Source organism: Geotrypetes seraphini, chromosome 10 (assembly GCF_902459505.1).
Source record: "Geotrypetes seraphini chromosome 10, aGeoSer1.1, whole genome shotgun sequence".
NCBI lineage: Eukaryota > Metazoa > Chordata > Amphibia > Gymnophiona > Dermophiidae > Geotrypetes > Geotrypetes seraphini.
Genome location: NC_047093.1, coordinates 65,187,533 through 65,206,124, shown reverse-complemented (window position 1 = coordinate 65,206,124; position 18,592 = coordinate 65,187,533). Strand labels below are relative to the sequence as shown.

General features: G+C 42.3%; 1 protein-coding gene across 3 annotated transcripts in view; it reads right to left on the bottom strand.

Annotated features, from left to right (window-relative positions):
- CNTRL (centriolin) overlaps nucleotides 1–18,592 on the bottom strand; it is a 350,863-nt gene that overhangs the window by 175,979 nt on the left and 156,292 nt on the right. For 2 of the 3 annotated variants that reach the window (XM_033961428.1, XM_033961427.1), the window contains exons 12-13: nucleotides 13,278–13,431; nucleotides 5,245–5,465 (exon numbers count right to left, since the gene is read on the bottom strand). In XM_033961428.1, the coding sequence (XP_033817319.1) occupies nucleotides 5,245–5,465; nucleotides 13,278–13,431 (375 nt within the window). Of the gene's footprint in view, nucleotides 1–5,244; nucleotides 5,466–13,277; nucleotides 13,432–15,562; nucleotides 15,801–18,592 lie in introns of those variants that run through there. The other variant, XM_033961429.1, reaches the window with a different exon arrangement.

The following is an 18,592-nucleotide window of genomic DNA, read 5'->3' as shown; positions in this document are numbered from 1 at the left end:
GGGAAGGAAGGTGAGAGAGATAGGAAGGGAAGGTAAGACAAAGAAAAGTAGATTTTGAGAAGAAAGCAAAACAAGAACGGAAGGAAGGAGAAGCATCGGCAAGGAGCACTAAGGGAGGCAGAAAGGAGCAGACAGAAAAAGCCAGATAAGAACAGCAGCTTGGGGCAGAGGCGAGAGTTCACTCCGCCCACCCCCACCGCATCAGAGCCGTGTCAGAGCCAACAGCGCCCAGCACGCGGTGAAGGCGAGCGGCAAAGGCGCTCGCCTTAGCGACAGCGCCTTTGCGAAGGGCCTTTGCGAAGGGCCAAGTCACTGCACCCAAGAGCACCAGGGAAGGACTGAAAGGTAAGCACAGGAGTACAGAAGGTAAGGAAGAAGCAGGCGCAGAAGGAACAAACAGAAACCAAGTCTCCTTCAACTGTAAGGTAAGCAACAAGCAACAGTACGGTAAGGTAGAGCGAAGGCAGCACACACAAGGCAGCACACACAAGAAGAAGGCAGCAAGGTAAGAAGCAGGCACAGAAGGGACAAACACACAAGCAAAAGTAAGGTAAGGTAGAGCGAAGGCAGCACACATAAGAAGCCAGCAAGGCAAGAAGCAGGCACAGAAGGAACACGTAATCTTAACTGTTATCTTAAAGTAGGAACGACAATGGAAGCAGAGGGAAACCAGAAGATGAGCTTTCCAGTGTTCTGCATAGACTGTCATATGTATGACTACCTCCCCTCGGGGAGACAGTCATATGTATGCGATCGGTGTCAGGAGCTAAAAAGTTTGAAGAAGGAAGTCAAGCGACTACAGGACAAGATACGGGAGCTAGAAGGACTTTACACCACAGAGGACCCAATCAGGACAGCTGAGGACTTCATGAGTGAGAGACACATCGAGGAGGAAGTCAGGGAACTTGAGAAATTCATTGAGGAAGCATACAGGAGGGTGGAAGAGAACGAACTTCAGATGGAAGATGAAGTTACACCAACACCAACATGGAAGGGAGAACAATAAGCAGATGACCTCAAAGAAGACACCCACAGAGGAATACCGCACGAGAGGGAGAAATTGGCTAGTCGATGCCCAGAAGAAGAAAGAGCGAGGCACCGAGGACATTGACTTGAAACCGAAGCGAAATTTGAAGAAGGGAAAGTCAGCGATCCTAGTGGGAGACTCGATCCTGAGGCATGTGGACAGCTACATAGCAGGAGGGAGAGAGAATCGACTGGTGACCTGCCTCCCAGGAGTGAGAACCAAGGACATCATGGACAAAATTGGAAAGATCCTGAAAGGAGCGGAGCGGAAGAGGCCACAGTAATGATACACATCGGGACGAATGATGTCAGCAGGAGAGACTACAGAAGAAGCACACTGATAGAACAATTCAAGATTCTGGGAAGAAAACTGAAGATGAGGATCGCGTTCTCAGAGATCCTACCGGTACCAAGGGCAGATGTGAAAAGGCAAGAGGAACTACAATGAATAAATGTGTGGATGAGGAAATGGTATGAGGATCGAGGATTCCACTTCGTGAGGAACTGGACAACGTTCTGGGGCAAGAGCAAGCTCTACAGGAGAGATGGACTGCACCTGAGCATGGCGAGTACTAGACTTCTAGCAAACAACGTCAAGAGAGGAATAGAACAGGCTTTAAACTGAGAGGAAGGGGAAAGTCGACAGTCGACCAAGCGTTGACGATTCGGAAGAAGGTATCCCGTGAAGATACTAAGGGGAAACAAGGCTGGGAAGAAACAAGGGACAAATTACAAGAGTAGACTAACCCAGAAGAGGAGGTTAGAAAGATTGTAGCAAAAGAGAAGACACTAAAGACCGCAGGACAGGGAAAGGAAATGAAGACAACAAAATACCAGGATCTAAATTGCATATATACTAATGCAAGGAGCCTAAGACATAAAATGGGGGAATTAGAAGCCATGGTCAATGCAGAGGACATAGACATCATTGGAATCTCTGAAACATGGTGGAATGAGGAAAGCAAATGGGATACAGCACTGCCGGGGTATAAGCTCTATCGCCAGGATAGGTCAGGACAGAAATGAGATGGAATAGCCCTATACATAAAAGAAAGCATACAATCGACAAGAATGGACACAGAAGAGATGACCAACAAGCTGGAATCGCTATGGGTTAAAATACCGGGAAGGAAAGGGCCTGAAAAAAAGATGGGCCTATACTATCATCCACCCAGGCAAATTTGAGATATCGATGAAAAAATGGAAGCTGAGATGAAGCGAGAATGCAAAAGCGGTAACACAGTTATTATGGGAGACTTCAACTACCCCGGGATAGAATGGAGTCTAGGGAGACAGAATTCCTGGAGGCTACACAAGATTGCTTCACGGAGCAGCTTGTCTGAGAACTAACGAGAGGAAATGCCACTCTGGATCTAATCCTAAATGGGTTAAGGGGACCTGCAAAGGAAGTAGAAGTAGTGGGGCTGTTGGGAAACAGCGATCATAATATGATCAAGTTCAAGGTTGAGGTAGGAATACCGAAAGGAAAGAGAACCATAGCGACAACTTTTAACTTCAGGAAAGGAAACTACCAAGCAATGAGGGAAATGGTAAGGAAGAAACTTAGGAACACTTCCAAACGGTAGAACATGCCTGGTCTTTTTTCCAAGGACATGGTGAGCGAGGCGCAAAATCTGTATATCCCCAGATTCAGAAAGGGGTGCAAAAAGAGTCGAACAAAAGACCCAGCATGGATAACTAAAATAGTGAAGGAAGCGATAGGCAATAAGAAAAATTCATTCAGGAAATGGAAGAAGGACAAAACTGAGGGGAACTGGAAAGAGCTCAGGAAGTATCAAAAAGAATGTCACCGTGTGGTTCGAAAAGCCAAAAGAGAGTATGAAGAGAGGCTAGCCAGGGAAGCACGAAATTTCAAACCGTTCTTTAGATATGTTAAAAGGAAGCAGCCGGCTAGGGAGGAGGTGGGACCGCTGGACGATGGTGACAGGAAGGGAGTGGTGAAGGAGGAGAAAGAAGTCGCGGAAAGACTAAACAAGTTCTTTTCGTCTGTATTTACAAACGAAGACACAACCAACATACCGGAACCTGAGCAATTCTTCAATGGAGATCAAGCAGAAAAATTAACATCCATGGAAATGAGCCTTGAAGATGTGTGCAGGCAGATAGAAAAACTAAAAACTGACAAATCCCCGGGTCCAGATGGAATCCATCCAAGGGTTCTGAAGGAAGTAAAGGAGGAGATAGCGGAACTACTGCGGCAAATTTGCAACCTATCCCTGAAAACAGGCGTGATCCCAGAGGATTGGAAGATAGCCAACATTACGGTTAAGGTCAATACACAAATAACACATTTTTTGATTAGTCAATATATAAGTCCAAACCTTTGGATAGATTATACCTGTTTCAGTACATGTATAAAACCCAAACTTATAACCTGAAAATTAGGATAAATGTAACCAGTGTCAGCAGTTCTCATTTAGCAGTTTATATTATGATGATGGGGACCAAAAAACATTTGTTAGAAAGAATGATTTATAGTTGAATACATTTTGAAATTTTTACTCTTCTGATAAATCAAACAGTATAGTCTAATGCAATGTGTCTAAGAGTCCTGATGATAAGTAATAACCCCCTTCCAGCAAGCTGTGTTGCAGAAGGATGAAGTTTATAGTAATTGATGGTTCATGTAAAATTCTATGTGGAGACGCAACAAAGAATTTGATCTTATCATGATTTAATTTGAATTTAAATTCTTGCATCCATGATTCCATCAGTTTCAGTATAGACTCAATTATTTGGGTAATATGAGATATAGCTGTATTACAAGGCATGATGATCGTAATGTCATCAGCATAACTAAACAGTCAACAGCCCAGTTTGTTCATATGAAACCCCAGAGAAGATAGATACACATTAAATAATGTGGGGAAAAGTGGGGAACCCTGAGGGGGACCCCGCAAGGGTTTTTCGAAGCTATGGAAATGTCTCTGCTTGCTATTGCTATAGCACCAAGGGAATGACTTCATGCGTGCTTTCTGTTTTAAACTGTATATACAGACCTGTAAGAACAGAAGTAGGGGCCTGAGTGGGAAGGAAAGTGAAAGGGAGACAGACAAAATGTGGACTATCTAATTTTATAAAACAACTGTGTTTGAGATGAATTAAATTTCGGTTTTAGACACGTGATTTATATTTTGACAGCGAATGATGTACTAACTTTTCCAGCACTGTCCTAATTTTTCCTCCCTGTGACTATATCCAGCAGCAACTTATAACATTAAAAATATAGTAAATGGGTCATTGGAAGAGATAGTTTGTACATAAACAATGTAAGACACAGATATAGAAGGCATGCACTAAAGGGTGATTTTTATTTTTTTTTTTGCAAAACGAGCTTCATGTATTACATGGTGCTAAAACCCCAGTAAATGCAAACACATTGAAGTTTTTGTTATCATCTCTGGTGTCTAAAGCCTCTTTTCCCAAAAATGTTTTCTAAAAGAGCAAACTTTGTACAGTAGAGACTCAGCTATCTGTCACCCATGGGGATTGGTGGATACCGGATAACTAGTTTCTGGTTGCTTGAGAGTTACTGTAAAAATTGTTTTGTCTCCTTTCTCACATCACTATCATCCCCCCACCCCCACCAGTTCTTTCTGGGTCACTTTCTCTCCCACTTCTCATCCAATTTCTCTTCCCCCTTCTACCCCCCCCCCCACTCCTTCCCTTCCTTACCCAAAGAGCCGGTCCTGACAATCCACTCCCTCCGTTCCCTAAGCAGCAGAGCCGGTCCCGACAACCCTTCCCTCTCTCCGTTCCTGAAGTAGCATAGCCAGTCCCAAGAACACCCTCCCTTACCTGAAGCAATAGCGGGAGCCAGTAAACAGCTAGCATCTGGCCAGCCCTGGCAGGGACTGTCCTCTACTGTTGATGCCTCTGGGGCTGGAGGGAGGGAGTGAGGGGGAGCACGATTTTGGATGTTATCTGAGGAACGTGGGAGGCATTTATTTTTGCCAACAATTTTTTTTCTGGTTGGTTAAGAGTGCCAGTTAACTGACAGTCTACTGTAGCAAACTTTAACATGTAGAGGACTATATTTAAATGTTTATTTAAAATTTCATACTACTTGTTTCGAAGTTTTACAACTGTCATAATACAAATTAAGCAAGCCCTCGTCTTTCATATGATTTCAGCATTTCCAATTTCAAAAAATGAAAAGCAGCACAGTATAACACACAAAACTTCTGTAAATCCTACTTTTTTCATGTTTTCTGCATCTTGGGCAACAATTTCCAGTTGGTTTCTCTCTTCTTCAAGGTCAGCCACTCTTTGCAGTAAAACCTCTCTCTCCTTCTGTAATTCTTTGCATTCATCATGGGCCTGTTTGGCCTGGCCCTTAACGCTCTCCAAGTACTCCTGTAATCCAAGAATAATACCTTCCAAATCCTTCTTCAGCGCTTCATTTGCTGCTATCTGACCTGCATAAAGAACAAATAGGGTTAGCGGATGCAACAAAAGCATTAAAAATACATAACAAAAACAATTAGAATAGAATGATGCACAAGAACCATATGTAAAAAGGGTGAAAACAAAGACAGATTCTGGATATAGATTTGTAATGCTTATGGGAACTGAGATGGAGACATAAAAAAAAGATATGTACTTTATGAACAATCTGTTAGGTGGATCACCACAAAAGCTGGTGGCACCAAGTAAACTATAATATACCGAGATATAAGTTTTTGTAATCAAGAGTCCACATGATGCTATACCAGTAATAGAGCTACAATTTTGTTTGTCAGAGAAATTTTTTTAAAATTACTTCTCTCCATTAGTTGCCAATATCACACTTTTTTCCTCACAGAGCAAATAAATATCCCCTCTGAATTCCATCTTGGTGCTGCATTGTAAATTGGTCCATAAGGGACTACAGAAAAGATGTTAGATACGTAACTTTCTCCAGGGACCGCAAACATTGAGGCCAATGTACTAATATGTGATGTAAGCGTTGAGAGGAATTGGAGGAAAAGCATAGAAAAACTTGTGAGTCCAATCTAGTAGAAAAGCATCCGCTTCCATACGTTGAGGAGAGTACTGCCAAGAGCAAAAACTGGGGCAGTTTGTGGTTGTGGGGAGAAGCAAACAAATTTATTTGAGGAGTCCCCCACTGAGAAAATATGGGACGCAGAACTGCAGAGTTGAGTGTGGTTGAAGAAATCTGCTGAGCCTGTCTGCAAACAAAGTTTGTTCCCCTAGAATGTATATTGCTTTCAGGAATATATTGCGAGCAATGGCCCAGTTCCAATATCTTCTGGACCTCCTGGCAAAGACAGAGGGACCCCCCATGCCTCCTTGTTTGTTTATGTAATACATTGCGGCCTGATTTGTTTGCATGGATAAGAAGGACGGTGTTGGTCACAATGTGCTGAAAAGCTCCGAGTTCCAACAGATTTATATGATGAGCCCCCCAAGCATAAGTGGATGAGTCTGTGGTCAGAATTTTCTGATGAAGAGGAATATGGAACAATAATCCTCTGGACAGATTGGAATAGTTCATCCACCACTGCAGCGACTGTTGAAGCGAAGGAGTGACTGTAATGTGTTGAGCCATCTGAAACTGGAGGAATTGCCTGGACGCCAGATGCACAGGAATGTGAGTGTAGGCTTCTTTCAGATCCAGAAAGCATAGCCAATCATTGCGATCTAAGAGGGAATATAAAGTTGCCAGGGATAACATCTAAAACTTTTCCTTCACTAGAAACTTGTTGAGGCCTCTGAGATCCAAACTTGGACGAGGACCTTCTGTCTTCTTCAGAGCAAGAAAATACTGGGACTAAAACCCAGGTTCCTCTGACCTGGAGGAACCTTCTCGATGGCATTGAGAAGGAGAAGGGATTCTATTTCCCAAAGAAGGGACATCTGCTGAGGGTGAGAAGAAGACTCTCTTGGAGGATGATCTGGAGGAAATGTCAATAAAGTGAAGAGAGTATTCCTCTCGAATAACTGTCAGAACCCAGAGGTCTGTGATAATCAGATCCCAGCAAGGATAATAAAGTTGAAGCCATCCTCTGATAGGTTGAGGGACAGGCTGGGATAAAGGGACAGCAGCTATGCTCTCTAGAAGCACATCAAAAAGACTGTGGAGCTGTGGCTGGGTTTTTTAAGGATGCTGTTGCTTCTCTTTCTTCTGCTGTGGTCTAGTAGGAGCAGCAGGTTTGGAAGAAAAATGCCTTTGATAGGAAGACTTAAAAGGTTTGGAAACTGAAGGCTTAGACTTGGATTTCACTAAGGCATCCCAATGTTTTTCATGACCAGTAAGCTTTTGAGTGGCATTTTCAATACACCAAAGAGCTCATCACCCAAGCATGGAATGTTAGCCAATCTATCCTGGAGGTTGATATCCATATCAGAGACTCTGAGCCATGCTAGACATCTCATTGCCACTGACATAGCTGAGGCTCTGGAAGACGATTCAAAGGCATCATAAGCCAATCTCGCCATATGCTTTCTAGCCAGGGCAAGGGTGCAAGAGATGTGACAAAAATCCTATAATTGCTTTGAAGGGTTGTATCTATCAAAAGAAGACAATTTCTTAACCAGATGCTTGACATAGCATGAAATATAGAAATTGTAGTTGAGGACTCTGTTAGCCAACATGGTGTTTTGGTATAGTACAGGTGACAGCCAAGCTTGTCCATAGTGCGTCCTTCTCATCCCGGGGGCACTGAACCATAAACTCTGGATGGAGTAGATTTTTTCAAAGTTGACTCTACCACCAGGGACTGATGCTGAAGCTGCGGTTTGTCAAAACCAGGGGAAGAAGTGATTTTGTATAGAGTGTTCAATTTTCTGGGAGCCACAGTAATAGTAAGGGGGGTCTCCCAGTTCTTATGAAGAGTTTCCTTGAGAATACCATGTAATGGCAGATGAAGAAGTTTTTGGGGAGGCTTATCATAGTCCAAAGCCTCTAAATATTCAGCAATATGAGCAGAATCAGCTTCTAATTTGACTGGAAGCTCTTTGCCTAATTGCCAAATAAATTTTGTGAAAGACAGTCTTTCGGTAGAAGACTTAGCTCTTTGTGGAGACTTTTGAGGAGACTTCTCAGAAGTAGTGTCATAAGCCTCTCTAATAGATTCAGGGACATCATCCGCTGAGTCAGACTGTAAGTTCGAGTCATAAAAATCTTTTGGTGAAGGAGTGCATTGGGATCGATGACGGTGTAAAGACCGGTGTCGATATGATGAAGATGATGATGTGATTTCCTTTTACACGGGAAGGAGAGCAATGTTTACATTTCGAAGTAGCTGAGGATGAATGATGCTGCGCAGACTTGGATCGTCGAGAGGATGATGAAGAACGCTGATGTATTGAAGAGCTAGATCAACACCATGAGGAAGAGCACTGCTTTTATGCATAGAACATTGGCATGGTACCGGAGATCCAGTATCGGTACCGCAGGACCTGGTGGCCTTATGCTCAGGCTGGGCCAGTACCGATGAAGCCAGTATCGGGAGCAAGAAGCTTGAACATGTCACTAACTTGGAAAAGTGCTTCGCGCTTCTCATGGTACGAGGGCACCGATACTGTTTGGTGTTCTGCTGGTAACATCGGTGCCCCGTCCGGCCTCGGTGGGGGTGACTGTGAAGAGGATGCACACCTCGATGTAGAAGAGGCCAGACGTAAGAGCGGTTGTCTCTTGGTCGGCATCAAGGGACTCGATATAATAACTTTTTAGCTGGCTTACCCAATGGAGCGATGTCCCCCGACACCGATGCTTTCGATGTTGAAGGCTGCGATATCATCTCGGTGTCCATACTGGTGCCGAACAACTTTACTTGGAGCTTTCAACTCTTAATTGTACGTTTTTGTAGGGTAGAATACCACGTGCAGGATTCAATACAGTGTTTTGGGCCAAGACATTGCAAACACCAACTATGTGGGTCAGTGATGGAAATTTGCCATTAGCACATGCAACACTTTTTAAAACCAGTTAACAGCCGGGTCATCGACGGAAAAAGCCGCCTCAGCCAAATTGAATTCAATGGCTGAGGAAAAAGGAAAAGCCTCGATGGGCAAAGCCAGCGAGGGAAGAATTGTGAGGGAAAAAATAGCCTCAATAATAAGTTTTATTATTATTATTTTTTAACTCAAATAAAATGCGTATATAATACGAGCATAAAAAATACTACTAAAAAATATACGTGAGCAGGAAGACAAAGGCAAAAATTGAACAACGTTCAAAAACATGATTTTTTTTTTTTTGTAAATCTTTATTCATTTTGACATCTTAAATCAAGTGTAACATTAATTAACATTGAAATTTAATATATCACTTGAATTCTTATCATATTGAACAATAAAACAAAATTTTATCCCCTCCCATCCATGATTTCTTAGCTCCGCAGAAAACTAAGAACTGAGGTACCGCGAGCTTACATCGGGCAGGAAGGCACTCGAACATGCGCAATGAATATTAAAGTGGTGATGCATTTTAAAAGTGTCCATACTGGGGCTCTGTGGATGACATCACCACAAATGTGAAAATATGCTGCCTCCTTGTACTGGGATAGCAAACACTCCTGCAGGCACGCGTGCAGAAGGAAAGAACTGAAGGTGGAGCTAGAGAGCCTAGTGAAGTATAAGAGAGGCAGAGTGAAAAATCCAGAGTGGATTCCTTCTGCAGCAGCATGCGGCTATAGGGAAATAACCCTACTGTCTATAACAGTAGTTCCCAACCCTGTCCTGGAGAACCATCAGGCCAGTTGGATTTTCAGGATAGCCCTAATGAATATGCATGGGAGAGATCTGCATATAATGGAGGTGCCAGGCATGCAAACCTGCTCCATGCATATTCATTAGGGCTATCCTGAAAACCCGACTTGCCTGGTGGTCCTCCAGGACAGGGTTGGGAACCACTGGTCTAGAACAGACATGGGCAGCTCCGGTCCTCGAGGGCCGGAATCCAATCGGGTGTTCAGGATTTCCCCAATGAATATGCATTCAAAGCAGTGCATGGAAATAGATCTCATGCATATTCATTGGGGAAATCCTGAAAACCCGATTGGATTCCAGCCCTCGAGGACCGGAGTTGCCCATGTCTGGACTAGAATGTCTCACCTATTGCACTGGAAATACTTATTATACTGTCATTTGTAAACATCATGGCAGTTTAGAATACAAAAGTAAAACATAGTTTGGGGGAATATGAGAGACTGAATATACAGTCAAACCTCGGTTTACGAGTAACCCGGTTTGCGAGTGTTTTGCAAGACGAGCAAAACACTCAGCAAACTTTTGACTCGTAAACCGAGCATTGACTCAATTTGCGAGCCCCCACCCAACCCGACCCGACAGCGGGAACCAACAGTATTGCTGCCCCCGAGGCCACCGGCGCTTCTATCGCCTCTTCCCCCCCCTCCCCGACTGGCCCTGGCCTTACCCCTGCACCTCCGGTAATAAAAGTGCCTGCTGCCGGTCTGCTGCTGAGCCTTGAGCATCTGCGCATCCTCAGGCCTTCTGATATCACCCTCTCCGAGATTCTCATGAGAATCTCGGTGAGGATGAGATCCAGAAGGCCTTGAGCATGCACAGATGCTCAAGGCTCAGCAGCAGACCGGCGGCAGGCACTTTTATCTCCGGCGGTGCAAGGGTAAGGACAGGGCCAGTCGGGGAGGGGGGGGGAAGAGGCGATAGCAGCGCCGGTGGCCTCGGGTGAAGCATGGGAGTCATGGTGCGTCCGGCAGGAGTGAGCCAGCACTTGAGAGTCCCAGCAGAGGGGGTAGTGGCATCCAGGGGGGGAGCGGGGGGTGTGCAGCGTCTGAGAGTGGCAGAGCCAACAGTGTCCAGTCGGGCTCTATGGTGGCGGCGGCGGCGGTGTTTGCTTAGCGAGCACCACTCGCAGTGAGAGGCAGCGAACAGCAGCAGAGAAGGAGAATTGTAGGAGCCGCATGGATGGGTCTGTGGCAGAGGCAGCGGTGGAGGCATCCCTAATGGTAATTAAGTTTTTGGGGATGTGGTACGAATTGTTCAAGTTTACACTAACTCTTATGGGAAAAGTTGCTTTGTTATACGAGTGTTTTGGTTTAAGAGCATGCTTCTGGAACAAATTATGCTCATAAACCAAGGTACCACTGTACTGAATTATATTAGAACCCCATGTTTCCTCTGGCAATTTCACAAAGAAAGACAAACAACTTTGTAGCCCTTTCAGGTGTATCATGGGAGATAAGGCACTACTTGTACTTAACATCTACCAGTATACAAGACAGATTAAACCCTAAGATTTCACTAGCAAACATTTCTGTATTGTAGTATTCAAGGAGAACAAACTTTAAAACTTGAGAATGCCATTTGTCAAAATCAAATCAGAACAGGCTGCCAAATAAAAAAGCCATAAAATTGATTTTCAAATGTTTACTGCCAAAGGCAAAGTCTAAGAGTGATACTTGAGTAAACAAACTTCCAGGTGCTAATCTGAGAAAATTAAACAGTACAAAACTCAAATGAACTACAGACATACAGAACAAAAGAGCTCATATAAAACACATGGAACTGCAATTGTTCATTATATAAATAAATATAGCACTGTTACTGACCTGGATACTATTTTGGATGAGCTACATTGTAACAAGAATGAGGCAGAATAGCTAGATCAATGTTATGCTGTTTTAGGTAACTTTACATATGATACTCTAAAGAAAACTTTACAAAGTCCACCCAGGAGTGAGTTCCTATCCCAACAAGCTTTTAATCTGAGAGATTAGCAAATGATAAAATGATCTGTCCAAGGTCTGGAGCAGTAGATAAGTACCCTTGAATTCTGGTTCCTATCCTATTACTATAAAGCAGTGGTCTCTAATACATGGCCCTGGTATTCCATTTTTGCAACTCAATAACTCCAGGATTCTGACAGAAGATGTGCAACCCCGACCAAGTATGCAGCGGCACTGGCTGGCTTCATATGCTTTCACTTCTGGTTTGCTCCAACAGAAGTGAAAGCAGTGTAAGAGGCACAATCAATACTGACCCCCTCCTTCCTAACCCCAGAGCCACCAGTGCCTCTGACCATTAGCTGTGCATACCTCCTGCTGCCCTTATCCTGGTAATGTCGCTGCTGTGCTGACCCTAGACAACTGGTGCTGGTAAGTTTCTTTTCAGCAAGGAAGAAGGACAGAGAGTGAACAGCACAGCTGGTGGGGGGAGGGGGGGAGGGCAGCAACCATTTTATTATTTTTTCTCTTTTTTTGAGGTTAATGGCTGGGGAGGGAGGGCGTGGACCACAGGCACATTTATGGTGTAATAAGCCAAAATAAAATTAGTTGGGATTTTTTAAATGACTATTTAAAATTACATGTGTAAACCTAAAATCTTTGCTAGCCCCTGAGCTCTCTCATGTCTACTTTGCAGCACTTTATATGCAAAAAGGTTGAAGAGCACTGCTCTTTTTAAAAAAAAATTATTTATTCATTTTGAAACTTACAATAAGTGCAACAGTATATAACATCATTTTTATTTAAGTACAACACTTAATAATCTATTAAAATCTAATTCAGATTCCATATCCCTCCCTCCCCCCTACTTAATAACTTTCTTCAAACACAAAAAAACACATAATATCCCCCCTCCCCACTTTTATTTGGACTCATAAAAAACAAAAACATCCCTTCCCACCACCCACCTTGAATGTGCATATTTAAGGGGAAAAAGTGATATTCAATCTTTACAGTATCTTGTTAATGGCTCCCAAATATCCTGAAATTTCTTAAAGTTCCCCTGCTGCATGGCAAGTATCCTTTCCATTTTAAATATATGACACAGAGTTCCACCAAAAGCTATAATTCAGCCTATACCAATTTTTTTTAAATAAATATTTATTCATTTTCAATCTTACATCAAGTGTACAAACATCAAAACAATAAGATTAAATATATCACTTGACAATCTTTCTAATTTATCTTATAATACATCAAATTACCTCCCTCCCCTCTCATCATTCCCTCTATTATTTTCCCAATATGAATAATAATATATAAAACCTCCCCCCTCTCAACATTAGACCACTGCTCTAAAATAAGCATAGACAGCTAATAACGTGCTACATTTGACTACTGCAAGCCAGAATGTAATAAGATCTGATGAATAAGCCTGTTCACATGAATGGCCAAATCTTTTGCTTAAGAATTCCATCAAACACAATACTTAATACATAAACGTAGTAACCTTTGTTCCCTATTCTGCTTTTTTAAAAATGCTACTTATTTTCATAAATATCAAGAAAAAGCAAGTACCTTCAGTGAGCTGTTGCTCAAGATCCTTGATTTCCTCTGTTTCTCTAGCAATCCTAGAAAGCATCTCATCTAGACGATTTTCGAGTTGTTTGTAATGTCGGTTCATCATGTCAAGTTGTTGTTCTTTACTTGCCTTTTGAGCCTTCACATGAGACTGTGAACAAGAAAGCATGTTACAGGATGAGCTTTTGTTTAAATCAGTGTGTATTGCAAACTGTGTGCCGCAGATTCCAGGTGTGTCCCGACGAGAAGCCGTTAAGGAGGAGAGGCGCTGACGTGGACTGACTGCTTATAGGATGTGTCTCTCACAGTGAGAGGCGCGTCCTGAAAGCAGTCAGTCTGCGCCGACTACTCTTCTTGTCTCTCCTCCTCTCCCTGCACCTTCCCTCCTCCAGGACCCCTACCGAAGTTGACGGGTTGTCGAGGTCAGATGGGCCTCTGCGCATGTGCGGACGTCAAAGTGATGATGTCATGCATGCTTGTGACGTCACTGCGTTAACGTCCTCGCACTTCCGAGAGCTTTCCAGCCAGGTCACTGGGTTTAGTGTGCCTTCTGGCTGAAAAGTTTGCGGGACACTGGTTTAAATAGCCATTAAACAAATAATAGAGGGACTTAGGTCTACTACATACCTCATAGCTCTCTACATTAACATGCAAAACCACACTCCCACTAACAAAACACATCTTCTGCAATCATTACTTATTCTTATAGTTTGCATTTCCAAATGTATTTTGGTTTACTTATGCACAAAAGAGGACATCTATGCCAGATGATCACCCACTGTAACATCAAAACACTTTCCCCATTTGTAAGCACTAAATCCAGTATGACCCCATCCCGCATGGGTTCTATTACCAATGGTGTTGAAAGAGCACTCCTGTTAGGATAAAAGTTGAGGGGAGTCTAGAAAAGTCATAAAAACTGCCTTATTCGACAGATATCACCTAAACATTAACTACACTAATTCCAATTTTATTTTTTTCCTAATATGTTCCCTCTGAAATTCTTAACAAACTGTATATTGTAATTCGCTGCTATTTAAGTTTCTGCATACTGTAATTTCACTGACTATCTGCATATTGTAACTCGCTGATTGTCCAGCGCTCTTCAATGTGAACCGCCTAGAAGTCACACGATTATGGCGGCATAGAAGAATAAAGTTATTATTATTATTACAGGCGAATTCTCTTTTTGGTGCTGAATGTTAGGCGCTACTTCCACACCAAAGTTTTGTTGAGGAAAATCATTCTAACGGATACAAAATGCCAAAATGGGGCAGAATCAGCAGATCTGTGTGAAAACACACTTTTGTGCCCATTTATAGCATAGTGCCTAAGTGTTTCCACATGGTTCTGTAAAGGGGGTGTTCCCTTAAAATGCATGCAGCATTAAAGAATAGTGTGGATCCACGCCCAACTTCCTTGCTGGGATTTATACCTGTTTTCAGTTGGTGTAAATTCTTGTGCCCAAAGTTGAGCATGAATCCTGAGGCTATGTGCTATTTTTTTAAAAAAAGGACACCCATCTTGAAATGTCCTATATAAGATAATGTTCAGCGCTGATTTTTAAGTGTCATTTATTGAATCTAGCCCCTAATGCTTTAAAATATGCTAAGTAAAATAGCACAGAAAATATGGCAATCTAATTAATGGAACCAGTACTTTCTATGCTGTGGAAGCAACTGCATGTGACTGATGTACTGCTGCTCATGATTGTAACTTTATCTGTATATCTGAACTGCATTAATTTTTATAGAACTAAAATTTTTACAGAAATAAAGCAAATGTAATAAAAGAAATTCAAAGTATCTGAAAAAAAAAGTGGGGAAGAGTGTGGCTTAGTGGTTAAAGCTACAGCCTCAGTACCCTGATGCTTTCGATGTGTTTCTTCACATTGTAGCAATAGATTTCTAATTCACTACATTTCCTGTTTCTTGTAAATGAATATACTGGACACATTCAAAAAAATTTATGCAGTATATTGATCTCAGCTAAAACAGACTAGTCTTAATTACTAATAATCTGTATAACTAGAAAATCAGATAAATACAAACATAACATTTGCATAATGAAGTCCTTTATGAAGAATTAATCCAATTGAATGTCCTATAATGAAAATATTTTCCTAGGGATTTATGTCTCCATACACAACATAAACATATAGATCAACTATAACTCAAAGTTATTAAATGCTAAATGTTTAACCTACTTTTTATAAAGTAAGTAAAACACAAATTAACACTGTTCACTGTTGAATATGTCAGGCTACCATTGTAATAACTTACAGTTTTGTTGTCTTCTGTCGCCATAACCAAGAAAATCCAAACACAAAATACATCTTGGTACTTTGATTAAAGGAAGCAGTTTAAAAACATCATCATGTAGCTAGCTCTTTTCTGGGTTTCCTTTTGCTTTAAAGTTCCTCATTTGATGGAAATACTCTTGTTTAAAACTCAGTATCTGTAACTTCCCACGGTTTCAAATCACATTCTTTGTGAAGACTACGATCAGGCAGCAAGCATTACCCAATCACAACTTACAGCCCTGAGCTCTACTCGCCCCTCCTCTGCCTGCTTTAAATCACAACACAGGAAGTCCCTTAACTAGCCAATCCCACACTCGGGTTACACTGACAGTTCCCTACTAGAAGCAAAGCAAGGCGCGGCTCAGTCCCAGGAGAAAGCAGTCTCCTCCAGTTTTCAATGAAACTGCAATATATATAATGGTTTAAACAAATGTTCCCATTTTGCGTAGCTGTCTCTAAAATAACAAGCATGCAATTGCTCAGAAGCTAAACCGATTCTACTGCTTTACAATTTTCCATGTATTCCTTTCCACATTTGCTCTTTATGATATACTCTAATTAATGGAAAAACTCTCACTGGTATGTACCTTTGTTGGGACTAATTAAGTCTCATTAGGCCTCATCAACAAAAACAAAAGCCTAGCCTTGAAAAAAATGTTTCTTGCATTCACAACATCCTAATAAATGATAAACAGAAATCAGCAAAGTAAAGGGGCATTTTTTAAAATTTGTATCTATTTTTAATTTTATTAGTGTGACATTCTAAACGGTTTAACCTCTCTGGAGAACATTCACAAGATAAGATAGTGGAAGTATTTTAAGTGGTGTAAGTTAAAAAAAAAACCAACAACACACCCCTGCATATATATCTAAAACTCATGTTACTGCCACACAAGGTCAGCAGTGAGCTATTTTTGAAGACCTGTAGCTTCTGCCCTTTTGTTTCAACAGAAGGGAAACAAAGAGAATGAAAATTCATTTCACTTCACAAAAAGATAGAATCAATGAGGCTGCAATAAAAAGCCATTCATTTAAAAGTATGAATTCAATGAAGTACCACAGAAGAGAATGAGTGTTAAAAATTATATTATGCAGATCACGTGACCAGGGCAGGATTAATTCTTCGAGGGCTCCTAGGGATACAAGTACACTGGGACCCCTGGCCATGCCCCACCCCTCCCCCTCCCCATTTATCTATTTTCTTATTTACTTCTTTATTTCCACCTGTATTTTCTTTTATTAAAAAAAAAAAAAAAATTCAAAACAAAGATTAGCATACCAGTGCACAGTTTTTCTTCTATGCAACCCCCAAACATCTCTGAACAAATCCCCCTTCCTTCCCTTCCCACCTACTTACCCAGGACATTAACCCTGAACCCTTTCAATACGTGTATGAAAGTGTTCAAATATATTGTAAAGCAGTAATACTATCTGAAATATAAGTCTATATTAATAACCAAGTTTACAATGCCTCTCAACTACCTCACTCTATGTCGACCAACTGTAACCCATATTTATGTATAAACAACCAAATCTGTAACTCCTCTAGTACGTTACACTCCATGTATGTTAACTTGTAACAAAACAACATGGCAAGCAGTCCAAAGAATCCAATATGAAACAAAAGAAAATCGACAGACAAATCAGGTTTATTCAAGGTGCTCCCAAGAAACATGCTCGATGCATTTCGCCAAACAAGGCTAGTCAATGCTAACAGAAAACCATGTCTTTCATGCACACAGAACAGATACACCCTCACCCAATATGGAGGGAGCCCTACCTTCATGCGAAGCAGTGTCGGGCCAGCAGCACTCTAAACAGGCTGCTTGGCCTTGTCTGTCAGGGATTTCATTCTGCCGTATTACTGAGTGAAATCCCCGACGGGACAAGGCCAAGCAGCCTGTTCAGAGTGCTGCCAGCCTGACGCTGCTTCGCATGAAAGTAGGGCTCATTCGTGGTCAGCGAGAAGGGAAGGATGGAGGGTCAGCTCTGCCCCTAACCCCAGTGGATATGGAGGGAGAAGTGTAAAACTAATAAGTGCAAAATATAACAGCAACAACACTCCCAACAGGAGTAACAGCTAACATAGAATAATACTGTTGGAAATTGAATAGGATAAGAACCTTCAGCAAACGTCCCCACAGCTTGCCAGCTGAGCCAAATGCCGCTTTCTTTTAATCTCCCTTACCCTACTAAAAACACGAGGTCCCGCAGAAAAAACTGCACAAAGAAAATTAGCAGGTAAGAACCCAATTTCTCCTTCTTCAGCATCTCTCTAGACTGGCACAGCTCACTGATAGAATGTATCAAAGAAGTACCCATCATGGGTGGGACCCCCGAAGGGCTGCCACTAGAACACGCTCACTGAACACCACGTCCCAACATGCCTGAACGTCCACACTAGTGTCACACAAGGAATGGAGAGAAGACGAAACCACAGCTTTACAGATATCCACTGGAGACGACTCAGCCCAAGAAACTGCCTGACTCTGAGTGGAATGAGCCTTAAGAAGGTATGCCAAAATGATAGTCTCCTTGATCCAGGACGCAATGGTAGTCTTGGAAGCACTGACCCCCTTACGAGAACCTGCTAAGAGGACAAAAGCTGACATGGATTTCTGGAACTCCTGGGTCTGCTGAACATAAGAACGAAGGACCCAACAGACATCCAACTTGCACAACTGCCTCTGTTCCAAAAAGCTCTCCTGACTACCCAAAACCGGGAGGACTATGAACTGGTCGACATGAAAAGGCAAAACCACTTTTGGCAGAAAGGAAGGAACAGCCTGCAGCACAATGCGCTCCCTAGAAAACTCCAGGACGGGAGGACTAAGAGAAAGTCTAAAGCTAGGAAACGCGTCTCACAGAAGTAATGGCCACCAGGAAGACTGCCTTAAGAGTAAGGTCCTCCAACGAGCAAGAATCCAGAGGCTCAAAGGGAGGGCACACGAGCATGGACAGGACAAGATTGAGATCCCAGGCCGGAAATGAAGGCTGCACAGGAGGCTAA